Source organism: Chiloscyllium punctatum, chromosome 27 (genome assembly GCF_047496795.1).
Source record: "Chiloscyllium punctatum isolate Juve2018m chromosome 27, sChiPun1.3, whole genome shotgun sequence".
NCBI lineage: Eukaryota > Metazoa > Chordata > Chondrichthyes > Orectolobiformes > Hemiscylliidae > Chiloscyllium > Chiloscyllium punctatum.
This window is the reverse complement of record NC_092765.1, coordinates 21,598,896-21,624,326: the sequence shown is the minus strand read 5'-3', so window position 1 is coordinate 21,624,326 and position 25,431 is coordinate 21,598,896. Positions and strand designations below refer to the sequence as shown.

Here is a 25,431-nt window from a genome sequence, read left to right as displayed (position 1 = left end):
GCCAGTGTGGGAGGCGAGTCCCAGACCAGGCTGGTGTGGGGGGTTAGTCTCAGACCAGGCCAGCGTGGGAAGTGAGTCTCAGACCAAGCCAGTGTGGGAGGTGAGTCCCAGACCAGGCCGGTGTGGGGGGTTAGTCCCAGGCCAGGCCGGTGTGGGAGGCGAGTCCCAGGCCAGGCCGGTGTGGGAGGCGAGTCCCAGGCCAGGCCGGTGTGGGAGGCGAGTCCCAGGCCAGGCCGGTGTGGGAGGCGAGTCCCAGGCCAGGCCGGTGTGGGAGGCGAGTCCCAGGCCAGGCCGGTGTGGGAGGCGAGTCCCAGGCCAGGCCGGTGTGGGAGGCGAGTCCCAGGCCAGGCCGGTGTGGGAGGCGAGTCCTGAACCGGAGGCCACCGTGGGGAGGTGCGGCCCTTGTGAAATGGAGGCTATGTGCTGGCATTTACTCGGGTGAAAAAGACAATAGTTCAAGTACTTTTGTTCCTTTATTTTATTCTTATGCTGGACTTTTACTTATTATTTTTTGAATTTTGTACCAAATACTTAAGTATCTGTACCTAGGCATGTTGTATCTAAGGGGGCCCAGAAGCAGTGACTTTGCAAACTTTTCACTGCACTCGCGACAATAAAGATAATTCAATTTCATTCACTGATAGCGTTAGGGAGTTTTCCTCAATATCCCAGACAACATTTATCCCTTAATCAACATTTTAAAAAGTACAGATTATCTGGTCATTGGGATATTCCTGTCAGCGTGTGCTTTCTGAGTACCAACTGACTGCCACATTTCTAACATTACGCAGAGACCTCACCTCAGAAGTATTTCATTGGTTGTGAAACGTGTTATACAAATAAAAATTGTTCTTTTTCTTTTATGTCAAACAGTGATCAATTTTTGAAAAAATCTGTTCAGTGTTATATAACCAAAACCTGGGCTATGCTGTTTCCTTTACTGACAGTACAGCTTTTCTGCGTTGTACAGGATGCTGCCAAATTTGTCCAATTCTGCTGCAAATCGACTTGCGTCAAGTGCGAAACCAAATGGCAACAGGAGGGCCCGGGGCATAAAGAAGAAAGTTGTGGAATTTAAAGCTCATCAGCAGAACACGCCAAGCCCCTCAAACCACGACCATTTGAGAGTAGCGGGAGCCGGGTGATTGGTGGCAGAAGTTTGCTTAGAGCTTTTCACGATTTGTTGCTGAGCTCTGACTGAAGGCCATCAGAACTCCATTCGCGTTTCTGATGTGAAACTGGGTGAGCCCTTGAGGAACCTTAAGCCCGGCTGGATAACTTTGATTCTGAGTGATGGTCAATTAGTCACCTACTTTGCATTTCTCTTTTCCCCCATTGTTTTTCATGGAAACTATAATCAGGAAGATGTAAAATATGTGACTCATATCAATATCTACATTTCCACATCGTTGCCCACCAGCACGTCCATCCCCGCCTCCCCGGACCTCAAACACTCATGTTTAAAAGAGCACACAGACTCTCACCAAAGTTTTAAGTATTTTTATTCAGTTATCTTTTTACTGTCGTTTAAAAGGTACTTGAAAATAGCTGCTATTTTAGACTGTAAAATTCACATCCTCGTGTGCAAGTTCCTCCATGATGTCTGTAACCTTCAGCCCTACACCTCTCTAGGTTCTCTCCACTCCCTCAATTCTGGCCTCTTGCACATCATTAGCTTTCAGCATTTCTTCGTTGGCAGCCATACTTTAACTGGCTGGGCTGGAAACAATTCCTTCAAAAAACTCTCCACACGTGTGTGTCTCTCTCTCTCTCTCAAGAAGCGAATTCAGACCTGTCTCTCCTATAAAGGTCCTGGTCACCTGTCCTGATGTCTCCTTTTGTAGCTTGGCAGCGAATCGTGTTTGATAATGTTCCTGTGAAATGACTGGGTATTTTACTATGTCACGGACGCTATATAACTGCAAGTTATTGTTGTACTACAGACTACGACAACACAAAAGCAAGCCAGCCATACTTCTGGTAAGATGTGGTGTTGGAAAGGGATAAAACGTAGCTGGAGAAAAATGTGACTAGCTCTTTAATCAATGCACATTATAATGTCGGAAATACATACATTAAGGAATATCTTAACTCACTTTACACCGATTACCTCAGGCAAATATACAGCACATAAAATATTAACCAATAAAGTCCTTATTGACATTTGTTGCAGCTGTTGAACTTCAATCATTTACTTTTGTAATTGAAAAGAGAAATATAAACATTGTCTGAATGAGATGCATTCATTATTTTATTTTCGGAGCTGAGAATGAACTCAGCGCAACAATTCCATAGTTTTCTCAACAAAAACAGAAACAGATCGACAAGAAAGGGAAAAACAATGATTCCTTCGAGAAGATTTTGTTTGCAGCGACTGCATAAAAATACCTACAGAATTCAGTTCCTATAATGCATTCGCTCAGAAAGTTTTGAGCCACAAATAGGAGTTTTATAATTGTGATTTTGTAACGGAATGGCTTTTAGTTCCTAATTTTCCCGTCAAAGGCCAGGAAATATTTCACATCATTAGCCAGGCACGTTGAAACAATGAATCTCTGTGGTTCACTGTGTCAAATTTTATGATGCCTTGCAAAATGCCTTGGAACCGCTTATATTTAAGCCGCTACAATGCAACTTGTTATTATTTCTACAATTAAAAATCTTTGTGCCAAGGGAAGTATGCATACAATATATGTATACAAGTGCTTGGTTTCTAATTCAAAATAATTCATGTCATATGTCTTTAGAGTTACGCAGCACGGAAACAGGCCCGTCAGCTCAACTCGTCTATACCCACCGGGTTTCCTAAACCAAACTTGTCCAATTTACCTGTGTTTGGCCCATACCCCTCTAAACCTATCACATTCAAGTACTTGTCCAAATGTCTTTTAAATGTGTATGAACAATCAATTTTTTATTTCCCATTTATAAATTGAAAGCTGACAGTGTGACTTCATGATCCGAATACCTCAGAAAAGTGAGGCAAATCAGTCGAGGTTCCTTTTTAACGCAATCATAAAGAGTTTCTTTTGTTTTAAAACTCAGTTGTGATTTGGGTTACTTCAGTGTTCAGGTCCTGCCCCCTAGTATAGTGTGATCCCTTGCGGGGCTTGTCCACGCCTAGTCATACTGACTTGTTGACCATCTCGGACGGGGTGCAGGCACAGACTGACTCCCTGTTGGACTTCCTGGCTCGTGTGAAACTGTTCTGCTCCAGCCTTGAGCGCAAGGGTAAGCAAAACTCCCGGAAACAACGCTTGAAGTTCTCGTCCAGGAAGGCATAGAGCACAGGGTTCAGGCAGCTGTTGGTGTAACCCAGGGCGATGCAGAAATGCCAGCTGGCCGTCACTAAAGGGCTCGGGTTGATCACCACCAGGGTCTTGACAATCACGAAGATGTGGATGGGTGTCCAGCAGATGATGAAAATGGCCACCACGACCAGCACCATCCGCGTGATCCTCCGCAGATTCCTGTCCTTCTCTTTGGAGCCAGAGAGAAGGCGGACGCTTTTCAGACGCAGAATCATCAGGCCGTAGCAGATGGTAATGACCAGGACTGGGATCACGAAGGCAAATATGAAGACACAGATTTTGGTTACGTTGTCCCAGTACCAAGTTGGGGCTGGAAATTGTATGGTACACATCACGTTCCCTGAATCGGAAAACAAGAAGAAACGCAAATAAATGAGGCTTTTCGCTTTTTAAAATACAAGTACACATATTCGTGTTCGGAATGCAAACTTGCGAGCAGTGTCAGTATTTATTGCCCAACCCCTCAGTTGTCTTTGAGAAGATAATGGAACATTTAAAGCAGCAGCCCTATGGTGTAAGATGTTCCCAAATCTGTGGTTGGATATGAATTTTAACTGAGTATTTATCTTTGCTGTGATATCAGCTTCCAGACCACGAATCCATGTGGGAAAACACCCGTGCGAATGAAAACGATTAACTTGAATTTACATAGGGTCTGTTACATCCTCAAGGAGAAAGTGAGGACTGCAGATGCTGGAGATCAGAGCTGAAAATGTGTTGCTGGAAAAGCACAGCAGGTCAGGCAGCATCCAAGGAGCAGGAGAACTCAGCACCACCTTCCTAACCTGCAATCTTCTTCCTGACCTCTGAGCCCCCACCCCCACTCCGGCCTATCACCCTCACTTTAACCTCTTTCCACCAATGGTATTTCCAACGCCCCTCCCCCAAGTCCCTCCTCCCTACCTTTTATCTTATCCTGCTGGACACACTTTCCTCATTCCTGAAGAAGGGCTCATGCCCGAAACGTCGATTCTCCTGCTCCTTGGATGCTGCCTGACCTGCTGCGCTTTTCCAGCAACACATTTTCAGCTCTGTTACATCCTCAAGTCAGTTAATTATGAAGGAGCAATAAATGCAGCTGCTCAACAATGCTTTACCATCGGACCTTAATGGACATTAAAACTGTCCTCTGTATTTCTCACAGTGAAACACTGTAACCACTCCAAGAAAATACCTTGTCCATAATGGCAGCAGGTCAACTGTGAGGGGAAATGAGTCACTCATTTAAAGATCGTTACAATTAACATTCTCCGAACTGACCACTGTGTGCACAGGAATGGAGACTGCCACAGAATCATAGCATGTATAGCGCGGAAACAGACCTGTCAATTCAATTCCGAATGCCAAGCAGATACAGCACAGAAACAGACCCTTTGGTCCAACTCATCCATGCCGACCAGACATCCTATATAAGCCTAGACCCATTTTCTAGCGCTTGGCCCATATCCCTCTAAACTCTTCCTATTCATATACCCGTCAAGATACCTTCTAAATGTTGTCATCGTATCGGCGTTCACCACTTCCTCTGGCAGCTCATTCCATACATGTACCACTTTTTGTGTGAAAAAGTTGCTCCTTGATTCCCTTTTATATCTTTCCCCTTTCACCTTAAACCTACACCCTCTAGTTCTGGGCTCCACCCACCTCAGGGAAAAGACCTTGTCTATTTATCTTATCCATGCCCTCATTATTTTATCAACCTCAATAAGGTCACCCCTCAGCCTATGACGGTCCCCAGCTTATTCAGCTTGTCCATACAGCTCAAACCCTCCAGCCCTGGCAACATCCTTGTAAATCTAAATTAAACTCCATCTGCCACTCCTTACCCAGTGGCCCACCTGGTCAAGGTCCTGTTGTACTCTGAGGTAACTTTCACTGTCACATGATCAATTTTGGTGTCATCTGCAATTCACTAACCATTCTTCCTGTATTTACATCAGGATCACTTATGTAAATGACAAAAAAACAACAGACCCAGCAATGACTCTCGTGGCAAACCACTGGTTGTAAGCCTCCAGTCTGAAAAGTAACCCTCCACCACCATTCTCTTTCTCTGACCTTTGAACCAGTTCTATACCCAAATGGCTTATTCTCCCTGAAGTCCATGTGATCTAACTTTGCTGACCAGTCCACCATACAGAACCTTGTGGAACACTTCACTGATGTCCATATAGATCACCTCTACAGCTCTGTCCTCATCAATCCTCTTTGTTACTTCTTCAGAAAACTCCATTAAGTTCATGAGACATCATTTCCCACACACAAAGCCATGTTGACTATCCCTAATCAGTCCTTGCCTTTGTTAATCCTGTCCCTCAGAATTCCCTCCAACAACTTGGCCAACACTCATGCTCAATGGTCTACAGTTCCTTGGCTTTAAGTTACCATCAGTCTTAAATAATGGCACCACATTGTCCAGTCTTCCAGCACCTCACCTGTGGCTATTGATGATACAAATATCTTGTCAAGGGGCCCAGCAATTACTTCCCTAGCTTTCCACAAAGTTCTGGGGTACACCTGATCAGGTCCTGGTGATTTATGCATCTTAAGACATCCAACACCTCTGTCTTTATAATATGGACAGTTTTCTTGCTCAGAGAAAACAGGTTCACTCGCACGAGGAATAATTTTTCTGGTCCTCAGTCAATTTTGCATTGTACAGCACAGCAGGAGGCCATTCAGCCCCACGTGCCTCTGCTAGCTCTTTGAGAGAGCTAGCCTCTTCTCTCGCCCTATCCCTGTGATCTCGTAAAACAAATTTCAGTCCAGAGTTTGCTTATTTCCCTTTGGATAATTAGGATTAAATCTGCTTCCATCTCCCCTTCAGGCAGTGCATTCTAGATTGTAACTTGTAGCATAGAAAAGTAAAGCTACACATCGCTCTTCTGTTTTTTTTGCTCACTATCTTAAATCCGTGCGGCATTTGGACCCTCTATCTATGGAAGCAGCTTCCCCATGAATCATTTTAAAACCTCCAGGATTCTGAATACCCCACTTAATTCGCCTGTTGGCCATCTCTGCTCCAAGGAGATGAATTCCTAGCCACTAATGATAGTTTTCATTAGCTCTTATCCATGTTTCTGCTAAACTCTGCTGCACAACAATCTAGAAGGTAACAGTGAACTCTGCTCCTTGTTAAATACTGCCACACAGAGGCAATTGAAAAGTGGAGTATAGAGATGACTGGCCTTGCACAGCTACTGAAATTGGACAGAGAACACTGATTTTTTGCTTACCTTTGTCACCGGGCTTGGTGACCGCCATGACCATAACTGGGACCCCAATGGCAGATGATAGGAGCCACACGCAAACATTGACGATCTTTGCATTGGTGGGTGTGCGGAAATCTAGCGCTTTAACCGGGTGACACACAGCAATGTAACGGTCGACGCTCATCATGGTCAGGGTGAAGATGCTGGTGAACATATTGTAGTAGTCAATTGACAGGACTGTTTTGCACAACAACTCGCCGAAGGGCCACGTTTCCATCAAGTATTTGGCACTCTGGAATGGCAATGTGCTCGTAGCTAGTGCGTCAGCCAAGGCGAGGTTGAAGATGTAAATGTTGGTGGCTGTTTTCATTTTTGTGTATCTGGGAAAGGAACAGCAAGAAGCGTCACATGTTGTAGGAGGATTAGTCTATGAATGAATTAGCCCTTTGTCCTTTCTGCACAGTGGCTAATAGTTATAGTGATGGATTTCCGCAGATGAGGGTAAAATCTGGGACTGTTCGACAGCAGTCCGTCCTCATGCGTCAGTCATCACTGGGAGGTGGAGTGGTACTAATCCAGAACTCCAAACTCATGTTCTAAAGACATGGCCTATTTTTATACACAGTGAAATTTGTATCTAATAAAGCAAATCCGGAACTTAAAGCTACTCTAATGACAACCATTTTTTAAAAAAACCCATCTGGATCACCAAATCCTTCAGAGAAGGAAATCTGACATCCTTACCTGGTCTGGCCCACATGTGACATCAAACCCACAGCAATATGGTTGATTCTTAACTGTCTTCTGGACAATTAAACACGGGCAATAAATGCTGCCCATGTTCCATGAAATTTTTTTTAAAAACTTCATCATTGCCCTATGCATCTTTATTCAAATGTGAACATATATTTCACAGGCGTAAATCACTAAATAACAAAAGGAAGGTAAAACTGTGGCTATTTATTGTCATCCCAATTTAACACTTTTGAGGCCCCAAGCTCAACTAAAGTATCACTTGTGTTGTGGTCAACTAAATCTGTACAAATCAGTTGGTCTGTATGTCTGACTCATTACCTCCCTGCTCAATGGAATTATGCAACATCCTTCACAGACTTTAGATATCTCAAGTGCTTTATAACCTTGTGATTATTGTTGAAATGCGTAAAATATAGTAACCAATTTGCACACTGGAATGTCCCATAAATGGAAAAGTGGTAACGACCCAATAATCTGATTCAGTAATGTTGTTGAGAGAGAAGCTTTGTCCCAAAACACAAAGGAGAACTTCCCTGCTCTTTGAGTAGTGCCATGGGTTCTCCTGAGAGAGGAGATAAGACCTCACTTTAACCTCTCATCTAGAAGATGAAACATGGGGGTTCTTCATCTTGTGCTCTGTCTTGGAAGTGAGATTGAAATCCAGACTTTCTGACTTAGAGGTGAGAGTGCTATAGTCATCCATCAGAAAGCATTTAATGCAACCCTTAGATGTTAATTAGATGTACTAGCCTTTAATGTCAACGTGTATTTAGTGATTGCACTGCTGTAAGTCAACAGACAACTCTGTTTGACCAATTCATCAGTCCAATGTCAATTGATGTAGCTTCAAGCAGTTAAAGATTTTCCTGGTACCTTAAATCACAAGCCATGGCTTTGATAGAACAGGAAATACAGAGAAAGTTAAGCTGAATCTGCTCTTTGCTTTTTCCAGGAAATTGTTCTTTAAAAATATTCACCGTCTTAACAGAGTAAGGGGAGGATTGATTGGAATTAATTGCGACCTGCTTCTCTTATTTTATGAACAAGCTATCTGAAAAGTTTCCAAATTCATATCCCTGACAGTTTAATTTCCTATATATATGCATTGCTTTTATACATTGGCCACATGTTTCAGTTCAATTTCGGTTTATGCTATCTTAAGGCAATCATTCAGCCATTTTAAAATACTAACCTCACTGTCCTATGGCTGAACACTTCAACTACCCCTCCCACTCTGCCAAGGACATGCAGGTCCTGAGCTTCCTCCATCGCCACACCCTAACCACTCGACGCTTGGAGGAAGAATGCCTCATCTTCCTCTTTGGGACCCTGCAACCACACAGAATCAATGTGGATTTTTCACCAGTTTCCTCATTTCCCCTGCCCCCACCTCATCCTTTTAACTTGGCACTGCCGTCTTGAACTGCCCCACCTGTCCATTTTTCCTTCCCACCTATTCCGCTCTACCCTCCTCTCTGACCTATCACCATTACCCCCACCTCCATCTACCCATCACACTCTCAACTACCATCCCCCCAAGCCCCACCCCCCTCCCATTTATCTCACTACTCCCTTGGCTCACAAGCCTCATTCCTGATGAATGGCTTTTTCCCAAAACATTGATTCTCCTGCTCCTTGGATGCTGCCTGACCTGCTGTGCTTTTCCAGCACTACACTCTCAACTCTGAAATTTCCAGCATCTGCAGTCCTCACTTTCTCCCATTTTAAAATATTGCTGACACAAATGATGGGAACACATTATGCAGAGCTCTAAGCAATTTAATAAGAGTGGCTTCCACTTCCGAATGGTTTGGATTTGTGTGATAATTAACGAAAGAAACAGAGGAAACATTAGAATTATTTATCATGCAGCAAATATGGCAGAGACATTTATGTCCTGGCAAGAGGATAGATGGTGCCTTGGTTTCACATCTCACCTGAAAGCTGGTATACATGACAGTGTAGAACTCCCTCAGGAGGATTGGCTTAGGTTATGTGTACAAGCCTCTGGAATGAGACACAAACACCCACAACTCTCCCTCAAAAGGTGAGAATAGCATTTACATTTTGGTCTTTGGATTGAGCTGGTTTCACACTGAGGGATTGGAAATTAGGATTTTCTCTTGTAAAATCATTAATACTAATTGAAACTATTAATTTCAGAGTAAGATATGACAAGAAGCATAATTTTGGCATGCACTAAAATGATTTATGAAGCAGCTTGAACAATCTCCTTGCTTTGTTTTTATTGCACAATAAAAAGTTGCAGCTGATTGCAGAAGTAAATGCAACAACAAACTAATTTTAAATTGCTTCATATGGCTAGATGCTAGTGTTTCTTCAGGTTTATAGTGAAATAAGATGAGCTGTTACTGTGACATAAATTGCATTTTACAGTTATCATTGAGTGACCTATTCTGCTGTGAGATGAAAGTCATGCTTTGGACAATCAAGAAGTATTTCTTGCTTTCTCTAGATGCAAACGGCTTACAACCAAGGTCTGATTCATGGTATTACTGAATGAAGGCATGTTTCTGAGGTAAAGGTAAATGAGCTGCAATTACTGAAAATCTGAACCGACAACAATAAAATTGAGAAAAATACACTAATAACTGTACAATAGACCAGGAAGTTGTTGGGCTTTTGTAAAATCTCAATTGGTTCATTAAAGTGAGCCAAAAGAGAAGGAAACCTATCTTCCTTGCCCAATCTGAGTCTACGTAAAGCTGCAGTCCTATAAGAGTTGACTCTTAACTGCTATCAATTAATAAACCACACAGTATATCAAGACGTAATGAAGGGAGAAGGTTTAAAATGAGGCATCGTTAGTATCTTCTCAGGGTAACCAGAATTGGATAATAAATGCAAGTCTTGCCTATTTCCCTAGAATGAAAATTTCAAAATGTGAGAAAAGCATAGAAAGGCCACCAAGAAGAAAGGACAGGTAACAATGCTGTGTAGTGTTCTTCACCCAGGATGGATAAATGTCCCTAGTGTTTAAACCAATGATTCACTTTTCAGATGTTTACGGGACTGCTGGGTAATCCCAAACTTTTCTGGACCCAAGAGTTCTTTCCCATTTGAACTTTGGAGGGACTAAAATCAACTCCATCTCTCACCACCCAACACTAACCAGGGGGTGGATTCTTCTTGATTTTCACAACATCAAAAAAACTGTCAGTAACAATTTGCACTTATCTAAGGCTTTGAAAAAGTGCTATACTGAGAAATAATCAATAAAAAAATACTATACGAGGTGAACCAAATCTGAGTCAAACTGATGTATTTTAAAACAGTTCTTAAATTAAGTGAGGAAAGCATAGGAGACAGTGCAGAGGGAGAAGGCTTTAGGCAGGGAATTCCAGAAGATGGGAAGTTGAAGACATGGTGAAAAAGGGCTCACAAAAAAATGCAGGCTTACCAATGAAAGGTGAAATGTGTAAGACTGATAGACAAGGACAGCTATACACTGGGAGAGAATGTTAAATGGGAAATGTTGGATCCACAGGAGCCAGTGTAGGTCAGTGAGCATGGAGAGATGGCTGAGTAGGACTTACCAGAATAGGACATGGGCTGGCAACTCCCTGCAAAGCGTCTAGGTGGATGACTTCCACACTAAACCACTTCACACTGACTGCTGCTACAATCTATTCCCTTTCATTTCTTTCTCTCTCTTTTGCCCACTCTCTCCTCTTCCCCCTCTCTAACTTTCTGCACTCTCTTTCCCTTTCTCTTTGCCACTCTACCTTTCTTCCTCTCTCTACCTTTCTATCTCCTCTCTTTCCCTTTTTTCCAGTTTACTCCCTTTATCCACCTCTCCCTTTTTTCCTCTCTTTTTCCCTTTTTTCTCTCTACTATTCTTCCCTCCTTTTATATCCCTGTTCCCTCTCTTTCTCTCTCTTATTTTGTATCTCCCTCTCTTTAACCCTTCTTTCACTCATGCTTCTTTGCCTCTTTTCCTTCTTTTCCCACTCCCATTCCTTCTTTCTTTATTTCTCTCTTCTTCTCACTCTTCCCCACTCTGTCATTCTATCTCTTTATCTTGTCCACTTTCACTCGCTCTCTATTTTAATCTTTCCCTTTTCCTTTCTATTTTCCTCTGTTTATTTCTCCCTCATTTCTCCTCCACTCTCCTCTCTCTCCCTCTCCCTGTCCTTCTTCCACTCCTTCTATCACCTTCCCTTTCTCCCACTTACATTGTTTGTCTATCTCTGACCTCTTTCCCTCTTTCTTCTATTTCCTCTTTCGCATTTTACCTATTTTCTCTCCTTCTTGCTTTCCTTCTCTTTCCCTCTTCCATTGTCTTTCCTCTCCCTTATTTTTCTATTCAGAATAACCTTGTTTAAGCTCAGAATAGTTGGTTGTGTCAATATTGACTAAGAGACTGACAACCCTATATCTTCAACCATGATTACTTCGTACTGTAAATTATGGAAGAAGAAAGAAAAAAATTAAGAATTTTAACAGCTGTGTGCAAAACAGATTACTTTTGAACTCTACATAACTAGGCATTTCAGTCAGCTCCTGAAGCAAATAAAAGAAAAACATTGAACAAGAAAATAACAGACAATAGAAGAAGATTCCCTGGCAGTCCCTGATCCTATAGAATGAAAAATGGAAAGAAAATCTGAATAGGGGCCACCTGTGATCAGACATATCCAGCCAATTTTGCAAATGCAGACATCAATGCTTGAGAGCACATTGTCACTTCTGAAAGACATCAATTTCTTTTCCTTTCACACATCCCAGAGCACTTCGCAACTGATGAAAGACTTTTGAACTATGGTAATTGTTATAATGGAAGGAATGCAGCAACCAATTTGCATGTAGAAAGTTCCATCAAAAAGCAAAATGTTAATAACTATAATTTTTGTTAATTGTGTTGGGATTTAAATCCATAACTTTTGAGCAATGGCATGAGTGCTACCCACTGAACAATAGCTGGTGAGAGTTGGCAGAAGTACCTAGTACCCCAATGGTTTGTTAAATCACATTGATGCCAAGTCCATTAGAAAATAATTACCAATATCTACTCTGAACTTTTCATATCAAATTGCAAAGCCCTTTATCAGAACCTTATCAATATCAATCATTGAGTGATATGAAAAAGTCAACACATATCTTCTTTCTCTTGGCCATGGAACCCAAACTAATCCTTTAGGAAATATCTAAATGTCTAATTTTTGCTGTGTGAATACTCTTCTGAAGTCTTTCTTCGGCAATGTTATAGAAAACCTTACCAGAGCTTATAGTTCTGTACGTGACCTGTGGACATTGGTTTAAAAATGAGATATCCTAATTTGAAATTGTTGTATTCCATCCGGTGTACATCTATCACTTTTGAAAACCATATATCTGAAAAATAAAGGGAAATAGAGACAGGAGTAGGCACTCAACCCCTTGAGCCTGTCTTGCCATTCAGTCCAATCAAGGCAGCTCTGTATTTCAACTCCATTTCCCCACTTTTGTTCCAAATACCAAGATACTCTTAGTAAAATTAGCTAATTATCATTTCTACCTGAATGCAAGGTTTTTTTTGTTTCATGTTGTTACGGGAAGAGAGCAGAAGAGAGCACCTCTTCAAGGTGAGAGGTGGAAAGTTTAAGGGGGATGCACGTGGCAAGTACTTCACACAGAGGGTGGTGGGCACCTGGAACGCGCTGCCAGCTGAGGTGATAGACGCAGGCACGGTAGATTCATTTAACAGATGCATGAGTAGGTGGGGAGCAGAGGGATACAGATGCTTAGGAATTGACCAACAGGTTTAAACAGTACATTTGGATCTGCTCAGGCTTGGAGGGCTGAAGGGCCTGTTCCTCGGCTGTAAATTTTCTTTGTTCATTGTTCTAAGAAGTCATTTTTGAGCTCAAGTTATAGCCTTCTCTATGAATCAATGAATATTACAACAAACAGCAGAGTCCTGTGTGATCAGCAAAGATTAGGCTTTTGAATTTGAGAGTTACTAGAGCCATGTATAGGGAAGAAGATGATCTTCAGTTGAAGAGATGGATCCTGCAGCTGCCTAATGATTCTGAAATACATGTCTCGACAAATGAAGGGCAAGAAGAGAATAATCAGAACATGCTTTACTGCTGGAAGTACAAAAAGGAGGAAATTGCCTGGAGACTGTCAACTTTACTACTCAAACTGGGATATGGAAAACTCTTAAGAGTAACCATGTACTGTTTGCTGAAAGGGATGGTGGATGATCAGTATACAAGGAGAATGCCACTCTCTAGTTTAGTTATCTACAAAAGAAAAAAACATTTCAACAATTGTGCTTTTAGTTATTTGTTACAAAAAAAATATGAAATCTTGATGTTTTTTTTTGTTATTCACCAGAAATTTAAATTTCCCTTTAAATAGTAACAGTCTCCGTGGAGATTGTAGCAAAATTTACAAGAGGAAGAAAAAGGTAATCAAGATAAAAGACAGACTGAGTTGGCTCAGACCTCTGGCACAAATTAAATAATATGAACTGAAGGAAGAGAGAAGAAGAAGAAAGACAAAGAGAAATGCAAAATCTTGAAATTGAAAATGAGAAAGAAGTATAAGAAAAGACTGTTAATAGAGTAAAATAAAGTGTTCCAGAGAGACACAGAGAGAGAGAAAACGCAGGACATTTGAACTGGCTAGAAAAAGGCAGCCTGAAGCATTAACTCTATTTCTCTCTCCACTTATGATAACTGTTAAGGACTTCCAGCATGTTCTGTTGATATTGTAATTGCTGTTCCCTATTCTCTTCCAAATATCCCTGTTCTGAGTCCACCTCAAAATTTCATTCCATCTTTTTATCTGAATAATGAAGATGGATTACATCATCCAAAAGACCAAAGCTTCTGTGTCTTTACTTATGACATTAACTACTCTCCAAACCTTGACTTTTTAAAAAGAACAGCATTGATTTCAAATTGACTTTCATTTAAATATCAAAGGTGAAATTTAGAAATATTTGGCCATAAATGCTCTTGAATGTCTGGCTTATTGTGAAGCAATTTGTTTCTGACAGCATCAGATCCCCAGAGAGCTTTTGAGTATATTTGGTTGCAGTCTTATGGATCATAGATATGAGATAATGTGTAATTGAAATTCTGGACACCAATATAAAGATCACTGTGTTATGTCAATATTTTGCAAATTGAATGGTTTTTAAAAGGCTCTTTAATTGGGTTTGTCAATGGATGTGACAGTTGATAAAATACAACAGAATTAGTGAGAGCATCCTTGGAAATGCAATATTGGACAATTGCCACCTCGCACTCTCTAGTGACAATTCTTCCATTTGGCTCATTAATATCCTCAAGTAGTAATGCTGAAATCAGAATGGAGGCTGCCAGGTAATTTAGAAATGTAATTTCATCCATGGTAGATCATTCATCTTCCTCTTATGTTATGAATCAATTATTTATTTAAATTGAGATTTAGTCTGATATATGATTGCAGGGAATAAATGTTAGCTCATTATGATAATCACTGCACTGGTGCTTTATGACATATTTTTGAAATTAAATTGACAGTGTACCTGCACCTCATTGGTTGGAATAGACTTTGGAATAGAGGTCATGAAAAGTACTGTATAAGTGCAAGTTCTTTCTTCCTTTAGCTCTGCTTCTTTGCTATACTGAAATACATTCCATATTTTTTCTGTTCTGGCTGTACAGATTAATTCGTGACAGTATGTTGCTGAGAAAAGAAACAGAAGTGGTTGACTCCTGGTTGGCCACCTTGATGGTCAGGTGAGGGAATATGCTGTCCAGCCCAACACTGAAACTCCAGGATGTAAGGGTTTGAAGAACTGAATCTCACTGGCCCTGAGTTGTCTCCCAGCAATCATAGCAGTTGGCAGCATATTTTGAGAGGGTTCTTGCTCTGATTGCCATCCAGTGAAGAGATCTACTGGGGTACAAATTCAGAGGCATGCCTTAGACAAAATCATGCTCAGGAATGAAGGGCTTATGCCTGAAATGTCTACTCTCCTGCTCCTCGGATGCTGCCTGACCTGTTGTGCTTTTCTAGCATTACACTTTTCAATTCTGATCTCCAACATCGGAGGTCTTCATTTTCTCCTATCCTATGATTAATGCCAACCAGAAATTTTATCAATCCTATTAATCTATTTTTAACATTATTTTGTTGTGATTCCATCTGTACGTTATATTTACAAGCCTCATATTAATGACATTGTTTTATTGAACATAGAACATTATAGCACAGTACAACCCTTGATGTTGTACCGACCTGTGGAACCAACCTGAAGCCTGTCTATCCTACACTATTCCATTTTCATCTATATGTTTATCCAATGACCATTTACATGTCCTTAAACTTGGCGAATCTACTCCTGTTGCAGGCAGTGCATTCCATGCCCCTACTACTCTCTGAGTAAAGAAACTACCACTGATATCTGTCCGATATCTATCACCCCTCAATTTATAGCTATGTCCCCTTGTGCTAGCCATCACCATCTGAGGGAAAAGGCTGACACTGTCCACCAGCCTCAAGTCCCTCAGCCTTTCCTCATAAGACATTCCTTCCATACCAGGCAACATCCTAGTAAATCTCCTCTGAACCCTTTCCAAAGCTTCCACATTCTTCCTATAATGTGGTGACTAGAACAGTACGCAATACTCCAAGTGTGGCCGCACTAGAGTTTTGTTCAGCTGCAGCATGACCTCATGGCTCTGAGACTCAATTACTCTACCAATAGAAGCTGAGACACCATATGCCTTCTTAACAACCCTGTCAATCTGCGTGGCAACTTTCAGGGATTTATATACATGGACACCACGATCTCTCTGCTCTTTTACACTATCAAGAATCTCACCATTAGCCTAGTACACTTTATTTCTGTTACCCTTTCCAAAGTGAATCACCTCACACTTTTCAGCATTAAACTCCATTTGACACCTCACAGCCCAGCTCTACAGCTTATTTATGTACCTCTGTAACCTGCAACATCCTTCAGTACTATCCATAACTCCACTAACCTTAGTGTCATCTGAAAATTTACTAGCCCATCCTTCTATGCCCTCATCTAGGTCATTTATAAAAAATGACAAACAGCAGTGGCCCCAAAACAGATCTTTGCAGTACACCACTAGTAATGAACTCCAGGATGAGCATTTCCCATCAACTGTCTTCTTTCACCTAAACAATTTCTTAACTAAACTGTTAAATTACCTTCAATCCCATGTATTTTGTGCAATTGCCTACTGTGGGGAACCTTATCAAATACCTTACTGAATCCATATACACCACTTCAACTGCTTTACCCTCATCCACCTGTTTGGTCACCATCTCAAAGAACTCAATAAGGCTTTTGAGGCACGACCTACCCTTTACAAAACTGTGTTGATGATCTCTAATCAACTTATTCCTCTCTAGATGATTATAAATCCTATCTCTTATAACCCTTTCCAATACTTTACCCACAACTGAAGTAAGGCTCACTGGTCTATAATTGCCAGGGTTGTCTCTACTCCCCTTCTTGAACAAGGGAACATTTGCTATCTTCTAGTCTTCTGGTACTATTCCTGTAGACAATGATGCCATAATGATCAAAGCCAAAGGCTCTGCAATCTCCTCCGTGGCTTCCCAGAGAATTCTAGGATAAATCCCATCCGGCCCAGGGGACTTATCTATTTTCACATTCTCCAGAATTGCTAACACCTCCTCCATGTGAACCTTAATCCCATCTAGTCTACTAGCCTGTATCTCAGTAATCTCCGCGACAACCTTTTCCAGTGTGAATACTGAGGCAAAATATTCATTTAGTGCTTCCCCTATCTCCTTGGACTCCTTGCACAACTTCCAATTACTATCCTTGATTGGCCTTAATCTTTCTCTAGTAATTCTTTTATTACTGATATACCTATAGAAGGAAAACAAATTCAGAGAAAAAGATCAGGAGATTGTGTCAGTTTGCCTTAAATGTTGTATCTCAGTCAAAAGCCCAAGTTGTATACACGACCATGAAGACATATTCTAACTATTACAGTGCAGTATAGAGGATGCTAAAATGTCAAATATGCCATGTTTCAAATGCAATATTTAAACTGAGGCTCCCATCTACCTGCTCAGCTGCTATAAAAGCTTTCCTGGCACTATTCTCTGACCATTACAATAAAGCCAAGTAGCCTCTTTCTAGGCTGTAAATGTTTCATGATTCTATTCAAAGATAATGAGAACCCTCTGGTAAACTATACCCCATTCACCGTAAGCATAGCCACCTTAAACCACATGAACTGATTTGTTGCTTGTATTGCTTTCTGTGCACAAATGTTGCATTTACTTTTTTTAACAGCAACTGCAGCACTGCACAATTGTGGCACTCCACAGGAATTACTTGATGAATAATGACCATGCTCAGTCTAGTTCACCTTCAATTACTCCCAGACACAACAATGGTGGAGTTGCTAATTAATGAAAGGAACTAAGCTTTATCAATTAGTCTACAACAGACAGAAGGAAAACAGGAGGCGGAGAGTAGTTATAAACCAATACCATCTACTTTCAGAAAACAAACAAGTGACTTGAAAAGTAACTGGCTAGTTGTTATGTATCTTGGCATGTGCAGAGGATATGTTGACATAAAAATGAATGTTCCATTTTTACATCTGTTCCAGTTTGTATAGCTATTTCAAGAAACGACACAAAGGAACATTGGAAGCATGGATCATAGTTCAGTTGTGATTCATACAAACTTACACACTCTAAATGGCCAAGACAATGGTTTCATGTATAACCCAATGATGTTCAGAGAACTACAATGACTGATGTTTAGAAATAACTTGCATTTACAGATTGTCTTTCACAGCCTCAGTGTTGCACAGCCAGTGAAGTACTTCCGCAGTGTAGTCACTGTTGTAATGCGTGTAACCAGGAAGGCAATTTGCGCTCAAGAATCCACAAATAACAATGGCTTTGTACCAGTCAGAGAAGCTGATGTTGTGATGTTGGTAGAGGAATGTGTCTTGGCTAAGGTACCTGGCAATATTCCCCTGGCCTTCAAAATAGTTCAATGGGATGTTTTAGGTCTGCCTAAAAGTCTAGGTGGGGTCCAGGTTGAACATCACATTCAAAAGATTGCATTGAAACGTTCTCTTAGTGCTGTGTTGGAGTGCCAGGCTGGATTATGTGCTGAAATCTCTAGAATGGGACTTGAATCGATGTCATACTAACAGAATCTGCTCTTAATTAGTCTATCCATGATATAAGTACAAATTAATTGGAATGACCATCAAAGTTTATGGCTAGCATGATGATCAAGAATTGTGTATTGAATCATTAGTAATTCCACAGAATCAGTCAACCAAGGCTCAATGACAAAGATGTTCCCCGCCAATTCCAGATGACCTAAAGTGAGCATTTGGAAACTAGACAAATGCTTAAGGTGATTCAAGTCAAACAGCATCTGAAAACAAATGACAAGTTAACACGAGACCTTTCATCGCTGCGGGGTTGCACCAGAAACATCAACTTGTGTTTCTCAGATGTTGACTTTGGTAGGCTTCCAGTTTTCACCATCCCCCCAGACCTCCCCCTCACTGAGGACAAACGATCAGTCCTCAGCAAAGGACTCACCTTCATCCCCCTCCATCCACGCATCAATGAATTTAATACACGCCGTGACGTCGAACAATTCTTCCGCCGCCTCCGCCTCCGAACTTACTTTCACAATCAGGACTCCCGCCCACCTTCCGAGGACCCCTTCGCCCACCTCCAACATACTGCATCGACCTGGACACCCCCGCTGGCCTATTACCTGCTCTTGAGCTCTTCATTTCCAACTGCCGCCGGGACATTAACTGCCTCAACCTGTCTACCCCCCTCCCCCACTCCAACCTCTCACCCTCACAACGTGCAGCCCTCCAATCCCTCTGCTCCAATCCCAACCTCACCATCAAGCCAGCGGATAAAGGGGGCGCAGTGGTAGTCTGGTGCACTGACCTCTACACCACTGAAGCCAAACGCCAACTCGAGGACATCTCTTCCTACCGCCCCCTCGACCATGACCCCACCCCCCATCACCAAACCATCATCTCCCAGACCATACAGAACCTCATCACCTCAGGAGACCCCCCACCCACAGCTTCCAACCTCATAGTCCAGGAACCCCGCACTGCCCGGTTCTACCTCCTTCCCAAGATCCACATGCCTGATCACCCTGGACGACCCATTGTCTCAGCATGCTCCTGCCCCACTGAACTCATCTCTACCTACCTTGACACTGTCCTATCCCCCCTAGTCCAGGAACTCCCCACATACGTTCGAGACACCACCCACGCCCCCCACCTCCTCCAAGACTTCCGTTTCCCCGGCCCCCAATGCCTCTTCTTTACCATGGATATCCAATCCCTCTACACCTCCATCCACCATGACCAGGGCCTCCAAGCCCTCCATTTTTTCCTCTCCAGATGTCCCCAACAGTACCCGACAACCGACAATCTCATTCGTTTGGCCGAACTGGTCCTCACCCTTAACAACTTCTCCTTCGAATCGTCCCACTTCTCCAGACCAAAGGGGTAGCCATGGGCACATGTATGGGCCCCAGCTATGCCTGTCTCTTTGTTGGCTACGTAGAACAGTTGATCTTCTGTAATTACACCGGCACCACTCCCCACCTCTTCCTCCACTACATTGATGACTGCATTGGCGCCACCTTGTGCTCCCGCGAGGAGGTTGAGCAATTCATCAACTTCACCAACACATTCCACCCTGACCTTAAATTTACCTGGACCATTTCTGACACCTCCCTCCCCTTCCTGGACCTCTCCATCTCCATTAATGACGACTGACTTTTCACTGACATTTTACACAAACCCACCGACTCCCACAGCCACCTGGATTACACCTCTTCCCACCCTAGCTCTTGCAAAAATGCCATCCCGTATTCCCAATTCCTCTGCCTTCACCGTATCTGTTCCCAAGAGGACCAGTTCCACCACAGAACACACCAGATGGCCTCCTTCTTTAGAGACCACAATTTCCCTTCCCACGTGGTTAAAGATGCCCTCCAACGCATCTCGTCCACATCCCGCACCTCCGCCCTCAGACCCCACCCCTCCAATCGTAACAAGGACAGAACATCCCTGATGCTCACCTTCCACCCTACAAACCTTCGCATCAACCAAATCATCCGCCGATATTTCTGCCACCTCCAAAAAGACCCCACCACCAGGGATATATTTCCCTCCCCACCCCTTTCCGCCTTCTGCAAAAACCGTTCCCTCTGTGAATACTTGGTCAGGTCCATGCCCCCTACAACCCACCCTCCCATCTTGGCACCTTCCCCTGCCACCGCAGGAACTATAAAACCTGCGCCTACACCTCCTCCCTCACCTCTATCCAAGGCCCTAAAGGAGCCTTCCACATCCATCAAAGTTTTACCTGCACATCCACTAATATCATTTATTGTATCCGTTGCTCCCGATGCGGTCTCCTCTACATTGGGGAGACTGGGCGCCTCCTAGCAGAGCACTTTAGGGAATATCTCCAGGACACCCGCACCAATCAACCACACCGCCACGTGGCCCAACATTTCAACTCCCCCTCCCACTCTGCCGAGGACATGGAGGTCGTGGGCCTCCTTCACCGCCGCTCCCTCACTACCAGACGCCTGGAGGAAGAACGCCTCATCTTCCGCCTCAGAACACTTCAACCCCAGGGCATCAATGTGGACTTCAACAGTTTCCTCATTTCCCCTTCCCTCACCTCACCCTAGTTTCAAACTTCCAGCTCAGTAAATGTCCCCATGACTTGTCCTACCTGCCTATCTTCTTTTCCACCTATCCACTCCACCCTTCTCCCTGACCTATCACCTTCATCCCCTCCCCCACTCACCCATTATGCTACTTTCTCCCCATTCCCACCCTCCTCTAGCTTATCTCTCCACGCTTCAGGCTCACTGCCTTTATTCCTGATGAAGGGCTTTTGCCCGAAACGTCGATTTCGAAGCTCCTTGGATGCTGCCTGAACTGCTGTGCTCTTCCAGCACCACTAATCCAGAATCTGGTTCCCAGCATCTGCAGTCATTGTTTTTACCTTCCAGTATTTACTTTCAGGTTTTCAGTGCTTTCCTCCTTTCCTTGTATCTTTGGATTTGGCACTCAAAGGGATTTGGGTACTTGGCAATTTGTTTCTCGACTTTATTGACTATCTTTTAAAAACCGCAATGTAGTCCTGATCAAAATGTCTCCGCTTCTAGTTGTAAAGGTTTATCACTTGGTTATCATGGTGTCGGACATACACCGGCTACGTTGAAAACATATTTGCAAAACTGATCAAAATCCGTCCTCGCCTGCAGTTCCTGATCTAAGCTCTAAGCGGTGCTATTGCTCCTGCACTTCCTCCTACCCGTTTGCAAAGTTTATCCACATTTTCCATAGGGAGAATCTGCCAAATAACCCTTGTATTATCATAGAAGGTTGACAGACGCACCCCTTTGCAGATATTGGGATTGTGCTTCTAGACTTTCTGCCAGCCATAATCTGAGTGATAAACCTGGCTTTGGATAGCATTGTGATGCCCAGTTCATTACCAACTGCACTGCGAGGTGAGGAATAACGTTTAAAGTGTTTTTAAACTCTCCATCTTCACGCGTATCTACCCAGGCTGCCGTACAGTGCTAATGGATGTAGCAGTTTTAAACGCTATTTCAGTTGGGTTGCCCAACACAATAAACTACGATCAGTTTCCAATCACAACAACATGATGTGAGATACCGAGATGGTCCAATACAGTGATCTCCGTGTTGTATATAGACGGTTCCACATATTTTGTGTTTGCAGCTTTAAAAAAAACACAACATTTCGATATGTCCATAATGTGTTCATGGAGAATGTGTGTGTGATTGTTTCAGGTATCTGTGAGATCCCGTGTGTTGTATTTACATGTGTGTGCTCAGTGGAGGTGTGCGTGTGTTTGAGACTGTGTTGATGTGTTAGTCCGTGTGCTTGGATCGATGTGTTACTCTGTGTCTACGTTTGTATGTTTTGGGGGTGTGCTTGTATAGTCTGTGGTATGTTCGTGTGTCCGTTAGTGAGTGTGTTGGTATGTATTAGTGGGTTTGTGTTAATGGGTGTATATATCCATATGGGGAAGAGAGAGAGAGAGAGAGAGAGAGAGGACTACAGATGCTGGAGATCAGAGTCAAAAAGTGTGGCATTGAAAAAGCACGGCCGGTCAGGCAACATCCAAGGAGCAGGAGAATCTAACTTTCCAGCGCTCCTGATGAAGGGCTTGTGCCCGAAACGTTGACTCTCCTGCTCCTCGGATGTTGCCTGACCGGCTGTGCTTTTCCAGCACCACACTTCGATAACACATCGATATGTTGAAGCGTGCGTGTGTGATTGTGAGCTAATCTGTGCCGACAGTCTCTGTGTTTGCACGCAGCTGTGTGGAGGGTTGGAGCTTTGTCCCTCCTCTGTATTCCATTGTCATGGAATCTCCACTTCCGGGCATACTTCTTATTCGACCTGTTGAAGAGGTGCCTTTAGATTAAGCAGACATAGCCATGTTGGCTACACTCAGACAAAACCTATCATTCACTTGGGGCGAAGGTGTTCCAAGTGTTGATATTGAGTCGTGGGCAGGTCTCAAGGTGATCTAGGGCGCACCCAAGAACGAAACATAGTCAACCAGATTTCCTTTTGTTTTTATTTATAGAGAATGAACTTTGGGAAGAAAATATTACTGACATTGATTAGCAATAGTCCAGATTCGTGATGTCACAAACCTAAAACTCGGAGCTCAGTCCTTCCAAATCTTAGAGATGGTTCAGCACCTGACTGAATGGGATAGCAAGACATCCTGGTGCGGCACATTAACTGCAAGCTAATGTTTTGTGGCTGAGCAAGGGGCGGTGGGTGAACAACTAAAAAAAAGATAATAAATGTTCCCTTATAGAACAGAGAGACCTAGGGGTTCAGGTATATAATTCTTTGAAATGTACATCACAGGTAGACAGGGTGATTAAGAAGTCGTTTAGCCTTCATTGCTCAGATCTTTGAATGTAGGAGTTGGGACTTCATGTTGAGGTTATATAGGATGATGGCGAGGCCTCTTCTGGATACAGTTTGCAGTTCTGGTTTACTGGAGAGTAGGAGGTTGAAAGGGTGACCTGATAGAGGTTTATAAAATTATGAGGGACATAGATAAGGTGAAGAGTAAGGATCTTCAAAGGGTGTGGGGGTTCAAAAGTAGGGGCCATATTTTTAAGGTGAGAGGCGAAAGATTGAACGAATACACTTAAGGGGCAACTTTTTCACGCAGAGAGTGGTTCCTGTGGGGATTGAGCTGCCAGAGGAAGTGATGAATGCTAGTACAGTTACAATGTTTAAAAGACATTTGAATAAATACACGAACAGCAAAGGTTTTGAGGGAAATTAACCAAACACAGCAAGTGGGACTAATTTAGTTTGGGAACATGGTTAGACTGATTAGACCGAAGGGTTTGATTCCAGGCTGTATGACTCTGAGAGTCAATGATTAATTTTAGGAACCGGATTCGATTGAAATGTTGTAAAGACAGCAATGAGCATCAAATCGGGGAAGCAGATTTGGAATTGTTGCAATTTTTTTATTGAAGTTCAAACTTTTCATCACTACAATCTTAGTTACTTCGTCGATTTCATGGCCAAAACATTCTAAAAACGTGCTTAATTAAATCGCTTTCACTTCAGACCCGCTGATTTGGATTAGACAACACTTTAAAAGATAATCTGAAATCCTTATAAGCACCAGCTTGTGTCCAGTCATAACTCCTGAAGTGTGGGGAAAGAAAACATTGTGAGGGTGACAAGAACATATAGAAAGTGAAGGGGTGGCTGAGAAAACGTTACGGGGAGGAGGTGTTGTTAATACTGAACTCCACTGAACTCCGGTGGCAATGCGCTATAAGGTGCCGTAGTCTCAGTGGGATCTTTCTGTGCAGTTCTGTTTCTCGCTCGGTTACCATTCTGTTGACGGTCAAGGTAAAATCGACAGGATTTTTTATGCATAGGAATCGAGTCCTACCTGACAATCCCGTACATGACCAGGAAATTGCCAATGAGCCCGACCACACACACCACCGAGTAGAGCGCAGTGATGGCGATGGCGATGACCGTGGACGTGGTGCTCTTGACCGGCTCTGTGCTGTTGGCCAGGCTCCCGTTGAGGCCAAAAGAAGCGTTGAGCGCCAGCCCCCAGTACAGTTCAGCAATGTTCGCGGTGAACAGCTTCCGTTCAGCACTCGAGGTCGTGGACAGCTCCATCGCGCACTCAAGTTTCCCACCTCGCCCCAGACCAACAAAAAGGGAGTCCGAGAGCAAGTGCAGCTGAAGGTTACATGTAAAAATGAAGCGGCTGGATGATCTCAGCTCAGGACCCTGCCTCGCTGCGGGCCACTTGGCAATATCTGAATCGAGTGGCCAGATCAGTCTGATCCGCCGATCATTTAGATGCGAGCAAGCTGCGCTGGGATCGGGGCTGAGGGATTTGCAGCTTTTTCGCTCGCCACTCTGGTGATTTCTTATAAAATGTGACACCTCCACCGACGTCAAAGCCACGTGCTGGCCCAGACTGGCCGTCAATCAAGAATGCAAGGGAAACAGTACCCACCATTTCAACACCCACCAACCAGCACTTAAGCGTTCTCCCTCACCCGCTGGGTGGGTACTGAATCACTAACTGATAGAAAAGGTAAAGGATAACATTATGTGCAACACAGTTTTAAAAAGTAGAGCATTATAGGATGTAAAACATCATCTTTGTATAATGAAGAGTTGTTACTAATTCTGTGGACAACTGAACTTCTAAAGGTGGGTCCGCAGTGTGAGAGTAACCGAAACGTACATGTTTATAAGTACTGGATTAGTGGTGCTGGAAGAGCACAGCAGTTCAGGCAGCAACCAACGAGCAGCGAAATCGACGTTTCGGGCAAAAGCCCTTCATCCTGCTTTCGGAAATGTGTGTTACTTTGATAAGCCCCGCATTAAATGTTTTCTCTCTCCACCTCCCCCGGGCCAATTTTGTCTCAATTTGTGATGTCCCGATCTGACAGCACAGAAGGAAATCATTCAGTTGTGTTTGTGCCGGCTGTTGGCAAGAGCTGTCCACTCTCCATCCCTTAGTCCGTGCCTTGCCAAATTCCCTCCCTCCCTCCGCCCTGG

General features: G+C 43.1%; 1 protein-coding gene across 1 annotated transcript; it reads right to left on the bottom strand.

Moving 5' to 3' along the window:
* Positions 1-1,525: 1,525 nt before the first annotated feature.
* Positions 1,526-25,184, bottom strand: LOC140453530 (delta-type opioid receptor-like). The gene is made up of 3 exons (XM_072548282.1): positions 24,296-25,184; positions 6,548-6,903; positions 1,526-3,651 (listed from the first exon to the last, which is right to left on the bottom strand). The coding sequence occupies exons 1-3, from the start codon at positions 24,532-24,534 to the stop codon at positions 3,125-3,127; spliced, it is 1,122 nt and encodes a 373-aa protein (XP_072404383.1). The 5' UTR covers positions 24,535-25,184; the 3' UTR covers positions 1,526-3,124.
* Positions 25,185-25,431: the final 247 nt, after the last annotated feature.